At 34.7% G+C, this 16,270-nt stretch overlaps 1 protein-coding gene and 1 pseudogene across 5 annotated transcripts in view; one reads left to right on the plus strand and one right to left on the minus strand.

Annotated features, from left to right (window-relative positions):
* Alg5 (ALG5 dolichyl-phosphate beta-glucosyltransferase) overlaps positions 1 to 16,270 on the minus strand; it is a 50,001-nt gene that overhangs the window by 22,562 nt on the left and 11,169 nt on the right. For all 5 annotated transcript variants that reach the window (XM_058582544.1, XM_046453951.2, XM_046453949.2 and 2 more), the window contains exons 5-6: positions 15,882 to 15,974; positions 12,127 to 12,240 (exon numbers count right to left, since the gene is read on the minus strand). In XM_058582544.1, coding sequence (XP_058438527.1) covers positions 12,127 to 12,240; positions 15,882 to 15,974 — 207 coding nt within the window. The remainder of the gene's footprint in view (positions 1 to 12,126; positions 12,241 to 15,881; positions 15,975 to 16,270) is intronic.
* On the plus strand, positions 368 to 6,399 carry LOC124098978 (large ribosomal subunit protein eL42-like; annotated as a pseudogene).

The following is a 16,270-nucleotide window of genomic DNA, read 5'->3' on the forward strand; positions in this document are numbered from 1 at the left end:
TGGGCATAAAATGAATATATGTATAGTACTTAGCCTTCATTTGTACAAATAATACTTGGAAGATATAGTGGAAGTATACCATCAACAAAAGAGAAAAATTCAGAAATAAACTTTATATATTTATTTGGCAACAAATAAATATATAAATAGTACCATAGGAAACAAAAGAAACCAAAATTCAAGAAATACTAGGATCATGGATAAGAAGATATGACAGCATTAAAAAGTTACTGCTCGTTAATCTGTGAACTTAAGGCTATGCCAATAAATATACTAAAATAAATTTCACTGAACTAGAAAAACAGATTTTAGGGTTACTATTGAAAAATAAAGAACCAAGGAGACATAAAGATGTTGGATTAGAGGAATGGTGGTGTACTTTCTAGTTGTTCTATCCTCAGGATTCAAGCAGCAGAAGTACTGCTTCTGTGTGAGGTGGGTGACAGTGAATTCACTGAAATTCAACACTGATAAGAGAATCATAGAGATTCAGAAATTCGGGTGCTTTGAACAGAGGACAAGAGCACAACAGAACCAAGCCAGAGATGGCAGCAGTGCCAAGTTACCACAGATGGGAGGGGTAACACAGAGAGAGAAATGTAGGAGACAAATTTGGCATGGGAAAACCTGTAGAACAGAAGAGCAGTCTGAACTTAGCTAAACCAGAAGCTGAATAGCTATCTCGTGTTTGAAAAGTGCTCCATGTTTCTCCAAAGGCAAGTGGAGAGCTGAGGCACATGGCCATCTGAAAGAGCCCCTTTTGTACCTTGCTGCTGCAGGATCCTGGGAGATCATAGTAAAACTGCATACTCTCCAGTTAGTGCCTACATGTGGCCTAGGGTGTACCTGGAGAGTGGGATTGAAACAGGCACAGAGAGGATTATGCCCAGTGGGATTCACATTAATGCAGCTGGCTTTCCCTTTGAATCTGGTAGCTTATATGACCAGCTAAAGAGGGTCCAGACACAAGGGGCTGAGAATTTTTTGAGGGAAAGGTCACATTCATGGGTGGTGGAATGTGTGAGACCTATCAAGAGTTGGTTACCCCACCCCTACCAGTGGAGTTCTCAGGAGGTCCATGAGTTAAAGATACTCAGCAGAGATTGGCATCTGCCTGGCCCTAGGGGGTGTACTGGTCTAATCTTTTTGGAGTAGACATCACCCAACAAGGTCCTAAGGTCTGATCATAGTTAAACCTCAGAAATTCTGATTTAGAATTCTGCATCAGCCCTACCATGGATGTGGACAAGAACAACCTAGAGGGGAAGTTGATTTGGGTTCACAGTTCTAGAGGCAGGAGGACTGCAATTTCAAAGGTGGGCAATTCTACTGCTCTGGGACCAAGGGGAGGCAGCAATCATGGTGGAAGGGCCGATGGGAGGAAAGTCACTCAGTTCATGAGGGGTCAGGCAGGAGGGAAGAAGTTGAAAGGCAGATGCACCCTTCTAGGACATGCCCCCTGTGACCCATCTTCTCTAAGTCACACCCCACCTACCTATAGTTATATCCAGTCAGTCCCAAATTAGGATGGGCTCATTAGGTTACAGCTCTCATGTCCAATCATTTCATCAATTCACCTCAGAACATTCTTGCATTGTCTCACACATGAACTTTAGGGGGACATCTCATATCCAAACCATAATACCATCAGATACATAGTTTTCAAGTTTGCCCAATGATCACACAATTATTTTCAGTTTCTTTGACTCAAGAGCAAAAGAAAAGCTATGCAAATTGGTTAATACATCTTTTATCAATGAACTTCCCTATCTCTTTAAAATTGTTTTTCTAACCATTTGTTGAAGGAATCAATAATTTGTCCTTTCCTAGGTTTTGGAGTTTGCTATTTCCATATGGTGACATTTAATACAGCAGTTTAAATGCACAGTTAAATGTAGAGGTTTGATAAGATTCAGGTTTGATTATTTTTAGGAATTTGCCAAAACTAGGCATGTTGGTGCACACCTGTAATCCCAGCAACTCTGGAGGCTGAGGCAGAAGGATTTCATGTTCAAGACCAGCCTCAGCAATTTAGCAAAGCCATAAGCAACATAGTGAAACCCTGTCTCAAAAATAAAAAGGGCTGGGGATGTGGCTTAGCGAGGTAAACACTGCTGGGTTCAATCCTCAGTATCAAACAACAACAAACAAACAAACCCCCCCCAAACTTGCCATAATATCGATGCATAGTAGTCTTTACTTTTTATGCCAACTGAAAGGTCAAGATATTATTTCATTGGACAGATTTATCATAATTTCATTCTCTGCCTATTCATTGGACATTTCTAATTTCTAATTATAAAGGTACCTGAAAGAACATCTTCCAATATAAAACTACCTGTATTTTGGATTTCTGAATTTTTGGGGAAAAAAATAACAGAACTAGAATAAGAAGTTCAAATTCTTAAGTTCAAAATCTAAGTTATAAGTTAAATGATTTTTTTTTTTTAATGCACATGGGTCAAATTTTTCTTTAAAAGAGTCTTTGCATTCCCACTAATTGGGCATGATATTGACTATTTCATCACATCCTTGCCGGACATGGTAATCCCACCTGTTATCCCAGTGGCTCCAGGAGACTTGAGGCAGGAGGATAGAGAGTTGAAAACCAGCCTCAGCAATTTAGCAACTCAGTGAGACCCTGTCTCTAAAGAAAATACAAAATAGGGCTGGGGATGTGGCTCAGTGGTCGAGTGCCCTTGAATTCAATCTCTGGAACCCACCCCTCAACAACAAAAATAACCCCCCACCCTCCGCCCCTCCAAAAAAAAAGTATTAAAAAAAAAAAAAGCTGGGGATATGGCACAGGAATTAGGTGCCCCTGGGTCCCTGGGTTCAACTCCCTTCTGTCCCCAAAAAACAACAAAACTTTTGGGAAGTCTTACAATTTCCCTTGAGTATTATCAGTTATATTCTTTGCCTACTATTTTCAGTAGTAATGATAATTTATCCCCTTCTTTCTTTGGTATTATAGTTTGGATGTAAGTGTCCACAAAAGCTCATGTGTGAGACAATGCAAGAGGAGAAATGATCGGGTTATCAAAACCTTAATCTAATCAGTAAATTAATCTCTAGTAGGGTAACTTGTATTGTAATTGAAGGCAGGTAGGGTGTGGCTGGAGGATGTGAGTCATGGGGGGTATGTGGCTTTGGGCTATATATTTAGTATCTGGCAAGTGGAGTCTCTGCTTTCTGATCATCCTGTGAGCCACTTCCCTCCACCATATTCTTCTGTGATGATCTTCTGCCTCACCTGGAGCTGGGAGGAATGGAGCCAGCTGCCTTTGAACTAAGACCCCTGAAACCAGGATCCCCCAAATAAACTTTCCTCTTCTATGTTGTTCTGGTTGGGTCTTTTAGTCACAGCAGTGACAAAGCTGACTAAAACATCTGGCTAAGGTACTTTGTACAGAAAAGGAGAGAATAGTTTTCTTAAATAAAAACCATGTTAAAATAGTTCAAACAGAATATGGAAAATAAGCTTTAATTTTGAACCCCAAAAGAACAGTAACATTTTTTACAAGAGATAAAAATGAATTTTGACTTAAAATGTAAATCACTCTAAAAACAGTTTCAAAGCAAAACCTTTCATTTAAAATCTCATTTATTCCTCCAGCATACTTCCCTAAAAGCTTTTAAGAGAATTTTGTATATATGAAGAATTCTGAAGCAAGTACTGAATCCCTGAGATGGATCTCACTATCATTGGAATTAATCTAAATGGCTTTTCAAAAAGTTGGCTGTTTTTTAGGAATGAAAGATATTTGTATTTTAAAAATTTCCCACATTAGAAAATGTATACAGCATCAAATCTCTTTCTTTTAAGCTTCATTTAGAACATACCTGAATTTCTTATGATTTTTCAAAATAAACATTTATACTACTATGAAAGTCAGCTTTTAAAAGTGATAAAAAGTAGTACTATTATAGTCTAGAAGGAAAAGATTTAATCAGAATCTCTAAGGCAGGAGAATTGCAAGTTCAAAGTCAGCCTTAGTAGAGGCCCTAAGCAACCTGTCTCAAAATAAAAAATAAAAAGTGCTGGGGATGTGGCTCAATGGTTAAGCATACTCCTGGGTTCAATTCTTGGTACCAAAAACAAAACAAAACAACAACAATAACAAACTCTTTTCTAGCACTTTTGCTGTTCAATATATTTTTATAAGTTACTACAGAGAAGGAATAGACTAGAAATAGATAAATTCAATTTGTATTAACAATCATAAACAGTAACACTAGAATTAGCTCTGATGGAAAAAAATCAAGCACAAAGACTAATATTAATCATTAGAGGTACTAGTAGTCAGGCACAGTGGCACATGCTTGTAATCCCAGCCATTCAGAAGGCTAAGGCAGGAGGATCACAAGTTTGAAGCTGGCCTCAGCAACTCTTTGAGATCTTTCTTAAAATAAAAAAAGGGCTGTGGATGTAGCTCAGTGGTAAAGTTCTCCTGGGTTTAATCTGCAGTACCAAAAATTTTTTAAAAGAGAGGCACTATTATAAAGTGCTGAACACAAAACTAAACATTTTGCTTCAATCATGACCTCAGGATTAGGAAGTTGGGCTCATTATTCATACATCATAAAACAGGTAGGTGAGGTACATAGATTAACTCGTTCAAGATCACATCAAATTTGAACATAGGTCTGTTTGAATTCCACATCCAAAGTTAAGAAACACACTGAAATGGAAACAGAAACTGGCATAAGCATTCCAAAAGACAAAGTGGCTGCAAATGAGGTAGAGATATTGAAACAAAGCTGAATCAATTTTAGAAATTAATAACAGGAAAATCAGGTATTAAAATTAATCATTCTTATCCAATATGGGCAGAAACAGAAAAGCTAGTATTGAAAGTGAAGTACTGAGTTAAAGAGTAAAGGTTTGATTACAAAAGCTCTGTCCCCTGAGCATTTTTCTCAAAAGCAATATAAGTTCATTGTTAAAAACAAATAATAAATTAAAGAAAAATAATTAGATATCTGTAATTCCACCATTCAGATAACTAATGCTAATAGATTGTTATGCATATAAGTATTATATAATTAATATATAATATATATATAATTAATATATATAATTAATATATTTTATATATTTTATATATAATTAATATATTTAATATATATTTAATATATTTTTAATATATTAAAATAAAATATAATATTTAATATATAATTAATATATTTAAGTATTATATAATACATAAATATATTAACATGATTTCATATAAATATTTTATACATATATATCATTACATATAAATATTATAAATACTGCAATATGTTAACATTGATTATCTCTGAATAGCCAGTTAATATTATTACATATCTTTCTATGAATCTCCAGGTATTTAAAATTTGCATTTTTACTTAATCATATATAATGTACAGGTATCCTATAACAGTAAATCTAGCCCGTGTAAATTAATAGTAGATATTTTATTTTTAAATGTTCACTCTTATTAAGATTTACTACTATATTTTAAAAAAAAATAAGCAAAAATTTACTTTTATACACATTTTAAATTATTTCCTTACAATAAATTTCTCAAAGATGGGTCACTGGGTATGTATTCCTGGATTGATGGATATGAATTATTTAAAACTGCTGATTCATGTTTCCAACATGTTCTAGAAACATAAATTTACACAGACTCAACATATAATTTTGATATTTATTCTTTTCTTTCTCTTATTTGATAAAACGCAAGTATTAAAAGGCTCTAGTGAGGCTGGGGTTGTGGCTCAGTAGTAGAGCGCTTGCCTAGCACGAGCGAGGCCCTGGGTTGGATCCTCAGCACCATATTAAAAAATAAATAAATAAAATAAAGATATTGTGTCCAGTTACAACTAAAAAATAATTTTTTTTAAAAAAAAGGCTCTAGTATAATATGTATTCATTTATATAAGATATTATGGTTGAAATTAGTTTTAAAAATTTCATTTGGCAAAAACAGCTTTTCAAATTGTATTTACAACCAAAAAAAAAAAAAAAAAAAAATACAGCTATGCCCTTTCCATGCCAATAGCACTCCAACGAATGTGGTGATGTTCCTAAAACCTGCTGTACTTTCTGTAAGAAGTGTGGCAAGCACTAACCCCACAAGGTGACCCAGTAGAAAAAGGGCAAGGAGTCTCTCTGTATGCCCAGGGAAAGTGGTGTTATCACTGGAAGTAGTGGTTATGGTGGAGAGACTAAGCTGAGTTTTCTGGAAGAAGGCTAGAAGTACAAAGAGTGTGCTGAGGCTTGAGTGTGTCAAGACCAACTGCACATCTAAGAGACTGATGGCTACCAAGAGATGCAAGCATCTTGAACTATGAAGAGAGAAGAAAAGAAAGGATCAAGTGATCCACTTCAGAGTTTCATCTTTTATTGTGAAGACAATAAAATCTTGAGGTTGTGTTAAAACAATAGAATTTTTCTAAAAAAAAAAAAAAAGGGAGGAATGAAGAATTATGTCAGAATGTTGGTAACTGTTATAACTGGCTGGTGGATGCAGAGAGGAACCATTCTATTATTCACTCTACTTTTGGTATGTTCAAAATTCAGAGTAAAATGTCAAAATAAAATAAAAGCATGCCAATGTGTATCTATGCAGGAGGGTGATACATGATTTTTAGAGATAAGGCATACTCTAAATAACTTAAGGTTTTCACTTCCTTACTACCAACGATTCCATGGTGAGTCTTTATGCTTTCATATTAGTATATTCAAAACTCTACTATGTTGCTAAAATATAAATATTCAGAAAAAAACTGGTCCATTAAAAAAGTATTAACACTAGTTATTTCTGGGTGATGGGATGTGGCTAGTTATTTTCCTCTTGAGGCTGTTTCTAATCTTTCTTTATATAAACAATAAAACCCAACAAGAAACCAGTGCAGTGGCACATGCCTATAATCCCAATGGCTATGGAGGCTGAGGCAGGAAGATCTCGAGTTCAAAGCCAGTCTCAGCAAAAGCAAGGCACTAAGCAACTCAGCAAGACCCTGTCTCTAAAGAAAATACAAAACAGGGCTAGGAATGTGGCTCAGTGGCCAAGTGCCCCTGAATTCAAACCCTGGTACACCCCCCCACCCCCCCCCAAAAAAAAACAAGAACCCTATTATTCATCTGGATGTTACATCTAGTTTCTTCTTACCATTTGCCACATTGGCAGCATTTCTACAATCAGTTCTGCATCTACCTCTTCATAATGTTTTCCTAAATTCCATATGAGTTGTTATACAAATTTGGTATTTTATTCATATATTCCTGTAAGAGAATTTGGCTTTTGGGTACCATTCATGACTACATTTTTAAATGTAAAACATGGCTTTCTCCTTGGAATTGATATACGGTAGTATTCAATTGTTCCAAAAGTATATATTGAGCACCTAATATTTGTACTACTTTAGTGATAAGGTTCCTTTTCTAGTGAAACTTATCTTCCACTGGGCAGAAGGCAGTGACTAATTTAGATAATATGTACCTAAATTCCACCCGAGCCAATTTCCAATTTCCAAGGTAACAGGACTATATATCTTTAAGAACCGCAAATTTAATCTTTTCAGATAAAAGTCATTCTCCAACTCCTATATCCCTCCAACTCCTATATCCTATAGCCCTTCCTGCCTTTTATCTCTTGATAATCATTGGGTTATTAAGATTCTGAAAATTTCTGTGATTAGCACAAAAATCACATTTATTAAGATCAACATTTAAATCTTCTAGAATGGAGGTGGCCAGTGAGTTAAAGCCAACTTGCTGTTTTTTTTTTACCTTTTTAAAGGGAGGAGATGGGAAGGAGGAAGAGAGGAAGAGGAAGAAACAAAACATAAGTGACTCAAAAAGTCTAAAATATTGATTATCACTCTAACAGAAAATTTTGCTGTTCCTTATCCGCTTTTGAATTAGATTTGTTGGCATTAGAACATAGCTCTCAGAGCCAGCTCTAGTCCTGAGTCACCTTCTTTAATAATTCAGGAAACACACTGATATACTGAGAAAGACTCCTGAAACTTTTGTTATATACAGAGTATATATGTTATGTTATTATATATACTATACATGTAATTTTTATATATAATCTGGATATATAATAAAAATTATTTTTTAAACTGCTCTTTTATTTTTGCATTCTTCCTCATTTAATTTTCACAAAAATCTCAGCAGTCTCCAAAGATAAAACAAATAGACTAGCCTCTAACTTGTCCACATGGTCCATTTAAAAAAAAAAAAAAAAGGAAAGCAGTAACTGTCTTGTACTTTTAAGGAACAACTAAATGAAGCATATACATATGAAATATTGGTGCACCCAAACTACAACTGGCTAAACCATTTGAAGGCAAAGTGACATCATGGTCATTAGTAAGAAATCACTCTAGACTGAGCTGGGTATGTGTGTGTGTGGTTAGGATCTTCTTCCTATAGTGTTTCCTAATACAATTTTACTTTGATGTTACTCTCATGTTATTACCACTAGACATTTGTAGGGTTAAAAACAAAACTTGTTTATCTATGCCTCTATGAGAATTTAAGGTCTAAATCATGGCCTAAGGAATTACTCCGATTAAGAAATACAGACTTTTTGTCATCTATTTTTGCCTGTTCAGGGATTTGGGATTTTATTTTGAATACTTAATCCATGAAATAAGTAGTCATCACAGATTTTGCTTAAAAAAATCATTACAAAACCAAACATATTTTCATTAAACAAGGCAGAATAACCACTGATTAGGAAATTTAAAAGATAGGAGGAAAGCTTTGCACATTAAAAAACTGATGTAGGGGAGATACTGGGACAATTAACCCCACCAATATACATAATTACAAGGCACCAATAAAAAAAAAATGGAAAAAAACGATATGAAAAGAGAACACAAATAAAATATATGGAACTAATATGAAAATATTCTATTTTACTTTTGTGTGAAATAATGAGCTCTACTTAAATTACATTTATTTTAAAACCTTAAAAGAACAATTATCTTCAGAGATAACTTTTCTAAACTGACCTTGTAAGAAAAGTGACCAGACATGTAACCCAGTTAATCTAAAAGGAAATATAAGTATGAAAAGGGAGCAAATTAAAAAAAAAAAATAAGTTTGGCATAGAAGCTATTGAAAATGTTACTGGAAAAAAATACTTAAGCACTTAAAATATTGTCAAAAGGCATTAAAGTTAACTACTGACATCTAGTAAATCACTTATGTAACTTTAAGACAGGACCATGAAACCCATGTTCTTTTTTGGGAGGGTATGGGAGGTAGTGGGGATTGAACTCAGAGGCTCTTAACCATTCTCATCCCCAGTCCTTTTTTAATATTTTATTTAGAGTCAGAGTCTTGCTGAGTTGCTTAGGGTCTCATTAAGTTGCTGAGGTTGGCTTTGAATTTTCAATCCTCCTGCCTCAGCCTCCCAAACTGCTGAGATTACAGGCATGCGCCACCATGCTTGGCTCCATGTTCTTGTTCATTACTTCCAGTTTTATTCCAGTTACTCCTTTTTTAGGAATTAGGGGAATCCATGTAAGGAATGCTTATCACATTTGTGGCTTAAGTGAATTAAGAAGGAAATAGCAATTGCATTAGAGACTGAAATTTGACAAGCTGATATATAATGGGGATAGAGAGTCATATTTCCACTCTGGAATAAAAAGCAAAAGAAACACCAACTGTATCAGCAGAACGATGGGGAGACAGAGTTCAATGGCAATGTAATGTAGTAAGAAAATTCACACAAACTGAAGCCATGGCATTGGAAAATTACCAGAATGATAAGAAAGAGAAACATGCTATATTTAAAAATTTGAAGAACTGATGATAGCCCCAATAGAGAAGACAAATGGAAAATAGTTTTGACTCTCTGAAGGGCTGTCACACCACAAAGTTGGCTGTTTTGTGCAGCAATAAAAGCAGCAACTAGAAGGGGTGGTTAAAAGGATACAGACTGCACGCAATGTTAAGAGGAATTTTATAACTGAGTGGAGACAGAATGGGCTGCTTGAACATCATTAGAGCTATACAAAGCAGAAACTCAAAAGACTACTCATACTTCCCAGTCACCAGGAGGTGAGAAGGTCAGCAGATTTGCGTTTCTAAAAATTATTATTAAATTTTCTGTTTTTGGTTTAGTATGTTCACTTTTTTCCACTGTTTGGTTTTTGCTATAATTAATAGGAATTATTTTAGTATATAACAAAAATATTTGCTTCTAAAACTAGGTCTATCTCATTAGGGACAGTTCTATCTATTTGTCTTCTTTTGGCCTTCAATCTTACTTTGTAAATTCTCTCTAATCTCTGTGTTGCTGAATTCTAATTTTCATTAAGAATTTTGTCTTTAGCCAAAATACTCACATGTAATTTTATCCTTTTCCTTGAATGACACTGCCTTTCAGATAGAGTTATCAGTTATCTTCTTTTTTTAAAAAAAATTTTATATTTTAGTTATAGTTGGACATAATGCCTTTATTTTTATGTGGTGCTGAGGAGCAAACCCAGAGCCTTGCACGTGCTAGACGAGTATTCTACTACTGAGTCGTTTTTGTGTTTTTTTTTTTTTAATATTTTTTAGTTGTAGTTGGACACAATACCTTTATTTTACTTATTTATTTTTATGTGGTGCTGAGGATTGAGCCCAGGGCCTCACACGTTAGGCAAGTGCTCTACTGCTAAGCCACAACCCCAGGCCGGTTATCTTCTTTTGTATTAAACTATCTTTAGTTTTTTTTTTTTTTGGTAGTAAAGTGTTGATGTAACTGCCATTTATTTATTTTATTTGTGCAGATTAACATGGGCAGCTCTCCTACCATACATATGGATTCTCCTTGATACGTTTCTACTTTTGTGACACTTGTTTTTCCCTTTGAACTAGTGTTTCAAGGCCTGAGTGTTACATGGAGGGGAAGTAAAGAGGGAGGAGGCTTGTGTGGCATTGTTGGCTTACTCAGGCTCCTTGCTATAACTTTTGTCAGGTGTCCTGAACAGGGGTACACTCCACTGAGGAAAGGATCTAATCTCTTGGATCTGTGCTCACAACTTAGTTTGAAACCCTGACATTGGCAAGCCCTAGCAAATTCTCTTGCTTCTGCTGAGATCCTGGCATACTGTATTGCAGAAGATAAGTGTACTGCATGATGTTGTCTAAGGGTCCTCCTTCATTCTCTCAGTTAGGTTCGTTGTAGACTGAGAAGTGTTTTGTAAAAGTTCAGGATTTGATAAGTTTACCTTCTTTCTCTAAAAGGTTTTTGAATGGTGGGAACGGCACCAGGATTTTCTTTCCTCAACCTCCATTTTTTAAATCTATGCCTTAAAGTTATATTTAACCTTTGTGAATTTATTTTTGCTTGCTTCATCAAATACAAGATTCTGATTCAGGTTCATTTCACATTTTCATCTAGAAGTCTCAGGCTATGCTTTTAAATAAGACCTCACTAACTGTGCATAATATTAAAACTCTAGCTGGACATAGTGGCACATGCCTATAATCTCAGCAGCTTGGGAAGCTGAGGCAGGAGGAATGTGAATCAAAGCCAGCTTCAGCAAAAAAATAAGGCTTAAGCAATTCAATGAGACCCTATGTCTAAATAAAGTATAAAAGGGCTGGGATGTGGTGCAGTGGTTGAGTGCCCCTGAGTTCAATCCCTGGTACTCAAAACAAAACAAAAAAAATCAAAAAAACAAGAACACTCTGGCAGAAGCAATTAGAAATCAAGCGATAGATATGGTCAGAATATTAAATAAGTAAGTGTCCAGAATATCAGTGAATGTTTATAACAAAACACTTAGCTCCGCTATGGGACTATAACACTCATAGAGCAATTTTTCACCAAACAACAAAAAAGTAAACAACCAACCCTGATTTTTCAACTTATAGGAAAATTCTTTTTAAATTTTTAGACCCTATATTCCTTTTTTTTTTTTTGGTACCAGGGACTGAACCCAATGGCAATTAACCACTAAGCCACATCCCCAGCCTTTTTATTTTGAGACAGGGTCTCACTAAGTTGCTGAGGCTGGCTTTGAACTTTCTCTTGCCTCAGCCTTCCAAGCCAATGGGATTGCCGGTGTATAACACCATGCCTAGTTAGATCTTACATTCTTGATTGAATATCATTAACACTATATTTTTATACTCACAGGCCAAGGCTGTAGATCATTTAGTCCCTTTTCTAATTTCTCAACATCTGGAAACTTTGTGGCTCCATCAGCATCTGCCATTAGGATCTTTTTTCCTCGAGAACTGAATACACCCTATATTTAAAAATTCCAAGTAAAATAAAGTTACTTAAAAATGATTAAATTCAATGACATTTCAATTTATTTGCTTTACTCAAATACCTAGGATTGAAATACTAGGTGTAAAATGGTAGTAGGTCAAAGTTCACTGTTATTCTTGCTAACATGTTCCTTAACGTATTTATTGGTATTTATTGCCTATTTCATTTTTAAAAACTTGTTAGGTCATACTACTAACACACTGGAAAATATCAAGTTAGTAAAATACATTTGGATAAATAAAAAGTATTCTGCATCACTAAGAATAATAAAATATCTATCATATATATGTGGATATACACACACACACATACATTTATCAAATGTATTATTATATGTGTGTTATGGTGCTTAAAAAGAATCAAGGACAACTTAAAGCAGCATATAAAGATCATGTTAAAATGGAAAGATTGAACAAAAATAACATTTGCAGATTTGCTATAAAGTAAATCATAAGGTTATAGATCTTTAATATTCTTTATTAAATGTAAAGCTTTTAAATTAATCACTAAATAAAGACATAGAATGTCACTAAAATTTAGAAAGTGTGCAAATACTATATATTTGGACCATATCCAAATACTATTTTATTATTTGAAGAGTGTGACATTTAGCAAAATTATGATAATCAATTTTGAATTTTTGAATTAATCTTTTGCATAAATTATGGATATACAATTTTGTACATTTCACACAGAAATAAACTGTACATTGACTCAATTTCTATGGTGTATCCTAGTGAGTTCATTGCTTCTCAAATGTAAATATATTTGTGTTTGTGTTTTTTAGAAGGGTGGGTCTCACTATGATGCTCAGGCTGGACTTGAACTTGGGGCTCAAGTGATTATCCCACCTCAACCTCTTGAGTACCTATAACTTATAGGCATAGGCAATCAAGCCTGCTTTATTCATGGTTTGTACAGTGAAATGCAGCTTTGATAATATAGTGTGACTGTAGATAAGATACATCTAAATATAGACAGAAATTTAATCATTTATTCTATGACAGAATAAACCCAGTGATTATTATCGGTGATGGCCCTTTATCAAACCCATTAAGGTTATGTGTAAAAAAGCAGAAAATAAGAAGTTATCAAATTTAGCTTCTAAACATGTATGATGTTACAGAAAAGAAAAAGCATTATAAGGTACAAAATCTGGAGCTTAGTTTGAAATGAGAAAAAAACAATAATAAAGGACTAATCATTTAAATAACACATTATAATGGTGAACTGGAGGTTATTATTTAGCATTAATGGAGAATTGCACTCAAACTTGTGGAAGCTTCATCTTTTGTTTTTTTGTAAGGCTTCTTTAGAGCCTGCTATTATCCCATTCTACATATAGATATACATGGCCTGTGTGTCATTTCCAAACTCCTAGAAAAGGTTCTGTTTTCCCTGATTATCGGACCCAATTCTGTCTCATTTCTAACATCTCCCACTTATGCTTCCTCCTCTTCTGTTGTGTCACTATCATAACCTAAATAAATATTCATTATACCTTGACTTTAGGCTCAAAGCCTAAAGTTAATGACCTGAACCCATCCACTCTCAGGCCTTATCTCCATAGTCAAGCCTCATGTACAACTGGTAAGTCCCTTGTTGCAATCTGTCGACATTGCTATGTTTTTGATCATGTTCCTTCTCTGCAAAGATCCCTCTTCCCTACTTCCATAAAGATAATTCCTAACCTTCCTTGAAGACTCCATTCAGAATTACCTTCTATGGGAAGTCTCTGCTGTTCCCTACTAGAGGGTGGTGTCAGCACTGAGTATATACTTCTATCAAAGCATTTATAACACTATCTGAAAACTGTTTCCCTGCAAAATTATGATATCCTTATGGACAGAATGGGCATCTTGCATCTTAGTATCTCTAATGAGGTACAATGTTGTCTAAACAAATGGACAGATTTAAAACCCATCATGATAACTGCATCAATTCTATATTATTTCTTTCTCTCTTTCTTTTTTTTCGTAGTGCTGGGAATTGAACCTAGGGCCTACCTATGCTAGGAAAGTACTCCAACATTGAGCAACACCCCCAATCCCAATCCTATTTCCCTTTTCTCTCTTTGGCCTAACCTGTGACTTAGAGTGAACTTGCTGATTCTAGTACATATTCTATGAGTTCCTGCTTCAGTCTTTTCTGGCTTTGTTGACTGGCCTTCCCTTCTCAAATATAGAGGGTAAAAGCATGAATTTCACAGTTAACTAACCTACTCCAAATATTGATTCTAATATCTATGTGACCTTGAATTACCAATCCATGCCTCACTTTCCTCATCTATATAATCAAAATGATGGGACCTAACTTATGAGAAATTCTGAGGAGGATCACAAGTGATAATTATGTTGAGCCAGGGATGGTGGCACATGCCTATAATTCCAGTGGCTTGGGAGGCTGAGGCAGGAGGATCGTGAGTTCAAAGCCAGCCTCAGCAATGGCAAGGTGCTGAGCAACTCAGTGAGACCCTGTCTCTAAATAAAATACAAAATAGGGCTGGGAATGTGGCTCAGTGGTTGAGTACCTGTGAGAAGATAATTATGTTGAGGTGGTTAATTTACTCTTCAGTTCAAAATAAGCAATCAGTAAGTAAATGGAACCTAGTTTCACCATCACCAGAGACCTAGCCTCAGTGACACCTCTTTTGTGATATCTGCTATTTTCCTCAAGTGGCTGAGACTGTTAGTTACCTATCCAAGAATCACTCTTTCCTTTTTGCTTTTGAATGGAATTCTAATTTGGTTGGGAATGAAAATATTAGAAAAAAATTCTCAGTCTTCCTTGGAAATCAGGGTTGCCCGTGATATTGTTCTGGCTCATGAGATGTAAGTAAAAGTTATTGGGTGGAGCTTCTGGGAAAGCTCCTCAAAAGGGGGCAAACTTGCTGGCATACATCTTTCCCCCTTCCAATTTGGAATGTGGATGCAATGGCTAAAAGGGAGGAGCCCAGTTTCCTGATGACACCATAGAGCTACTGAACAAACAAGCCTTCTCTTCAAGGGGAAAAAATAAACCTCAAAGTCATTTAAGCCACTATGTTATCCAAATTTTCTAGATTTTTTATTTTACTTTCATCGTAACTTAATCTTTACCTGAAATGCCTCAGCTGAAAGTAGCCTCTTTTGACGGGGACTTTCTTAGCACTTCATCTGTACTTCATTTCTAAGTCTTTTTCACTTATCAAAATGCTTATCTTTCCTAATAGATTGTAGATTCCACTAGGAGAGACCCATGTAGGATTTACCTTGGTTCATGCTACCAATCTCAATATTCTACCTTCATACTGGTAAAACTTAATACACAAAAACATTGTGTAAAATGTAAAAAAAAAAAAAAAAACATATAATCTTATTATTTGGCAAATATGTCAAACATACACAGAGGTATAACATTTTAAACTTTAAGACAAAGATATTTTTGTGAATCAGGCAGTATGTTACAGATATGTCATGAAGTTCAGATTTGATTAAGATATATAAAGTTATTATTAAAAACATAATGTAGCTAACTCAAAATATTGGTATTCATGCAGCCAGTATTACAATCTGCAAAAGAAGTTGTTCAAAATACCTTTCCATTTTAGATAAAAATTTGAAGTATATATATTACCATCCTAATAGCTCCTCCTTTTCCACGATTCTTCACCAGTGTTATCACTCGTACTTTGTCACTTCCATATTTCTGACAATATTTGAAAGCTACCTGTCAAATTATAAAAAAGTCAGAAAAAAATTAACTGGAAAATGATAAATGTCTGGGGTGATACATATGCCAGTTATCCTGATCTGATTATTATACATTATATATGTTAATGAAATGCCACATTGTATTCCACATACATGTATAATTACTATGTGTCAATTTAAAATATATATATTAATAAAAAACTAAAGAAATAAGTTTGAAAATCAACTTGGATTCCAAAAATTTTATAAACTGGGTTTTTCATTTGGACTCAAACACTGCAACTCTGTTTTACCCTTTCTTGTGACTAGATT

This window comes from Marmota monax, unplaced genomic scaffold (assembly GCF_021218885.2).
Source record: "Marmota monax isolate L192 unplaced genomic scaffold, Marmota_monax_Labrador192_F-V1.1 WCK01_AAM20220418_F8-fsc00011, whole genome shotgun sequence".
Classification (NCBI taxonomy): Eukaryota; Metazoa; Chordata; class Mammalia; order Rodentia; family Sciuridae; genus Marmota; species Marmota monax.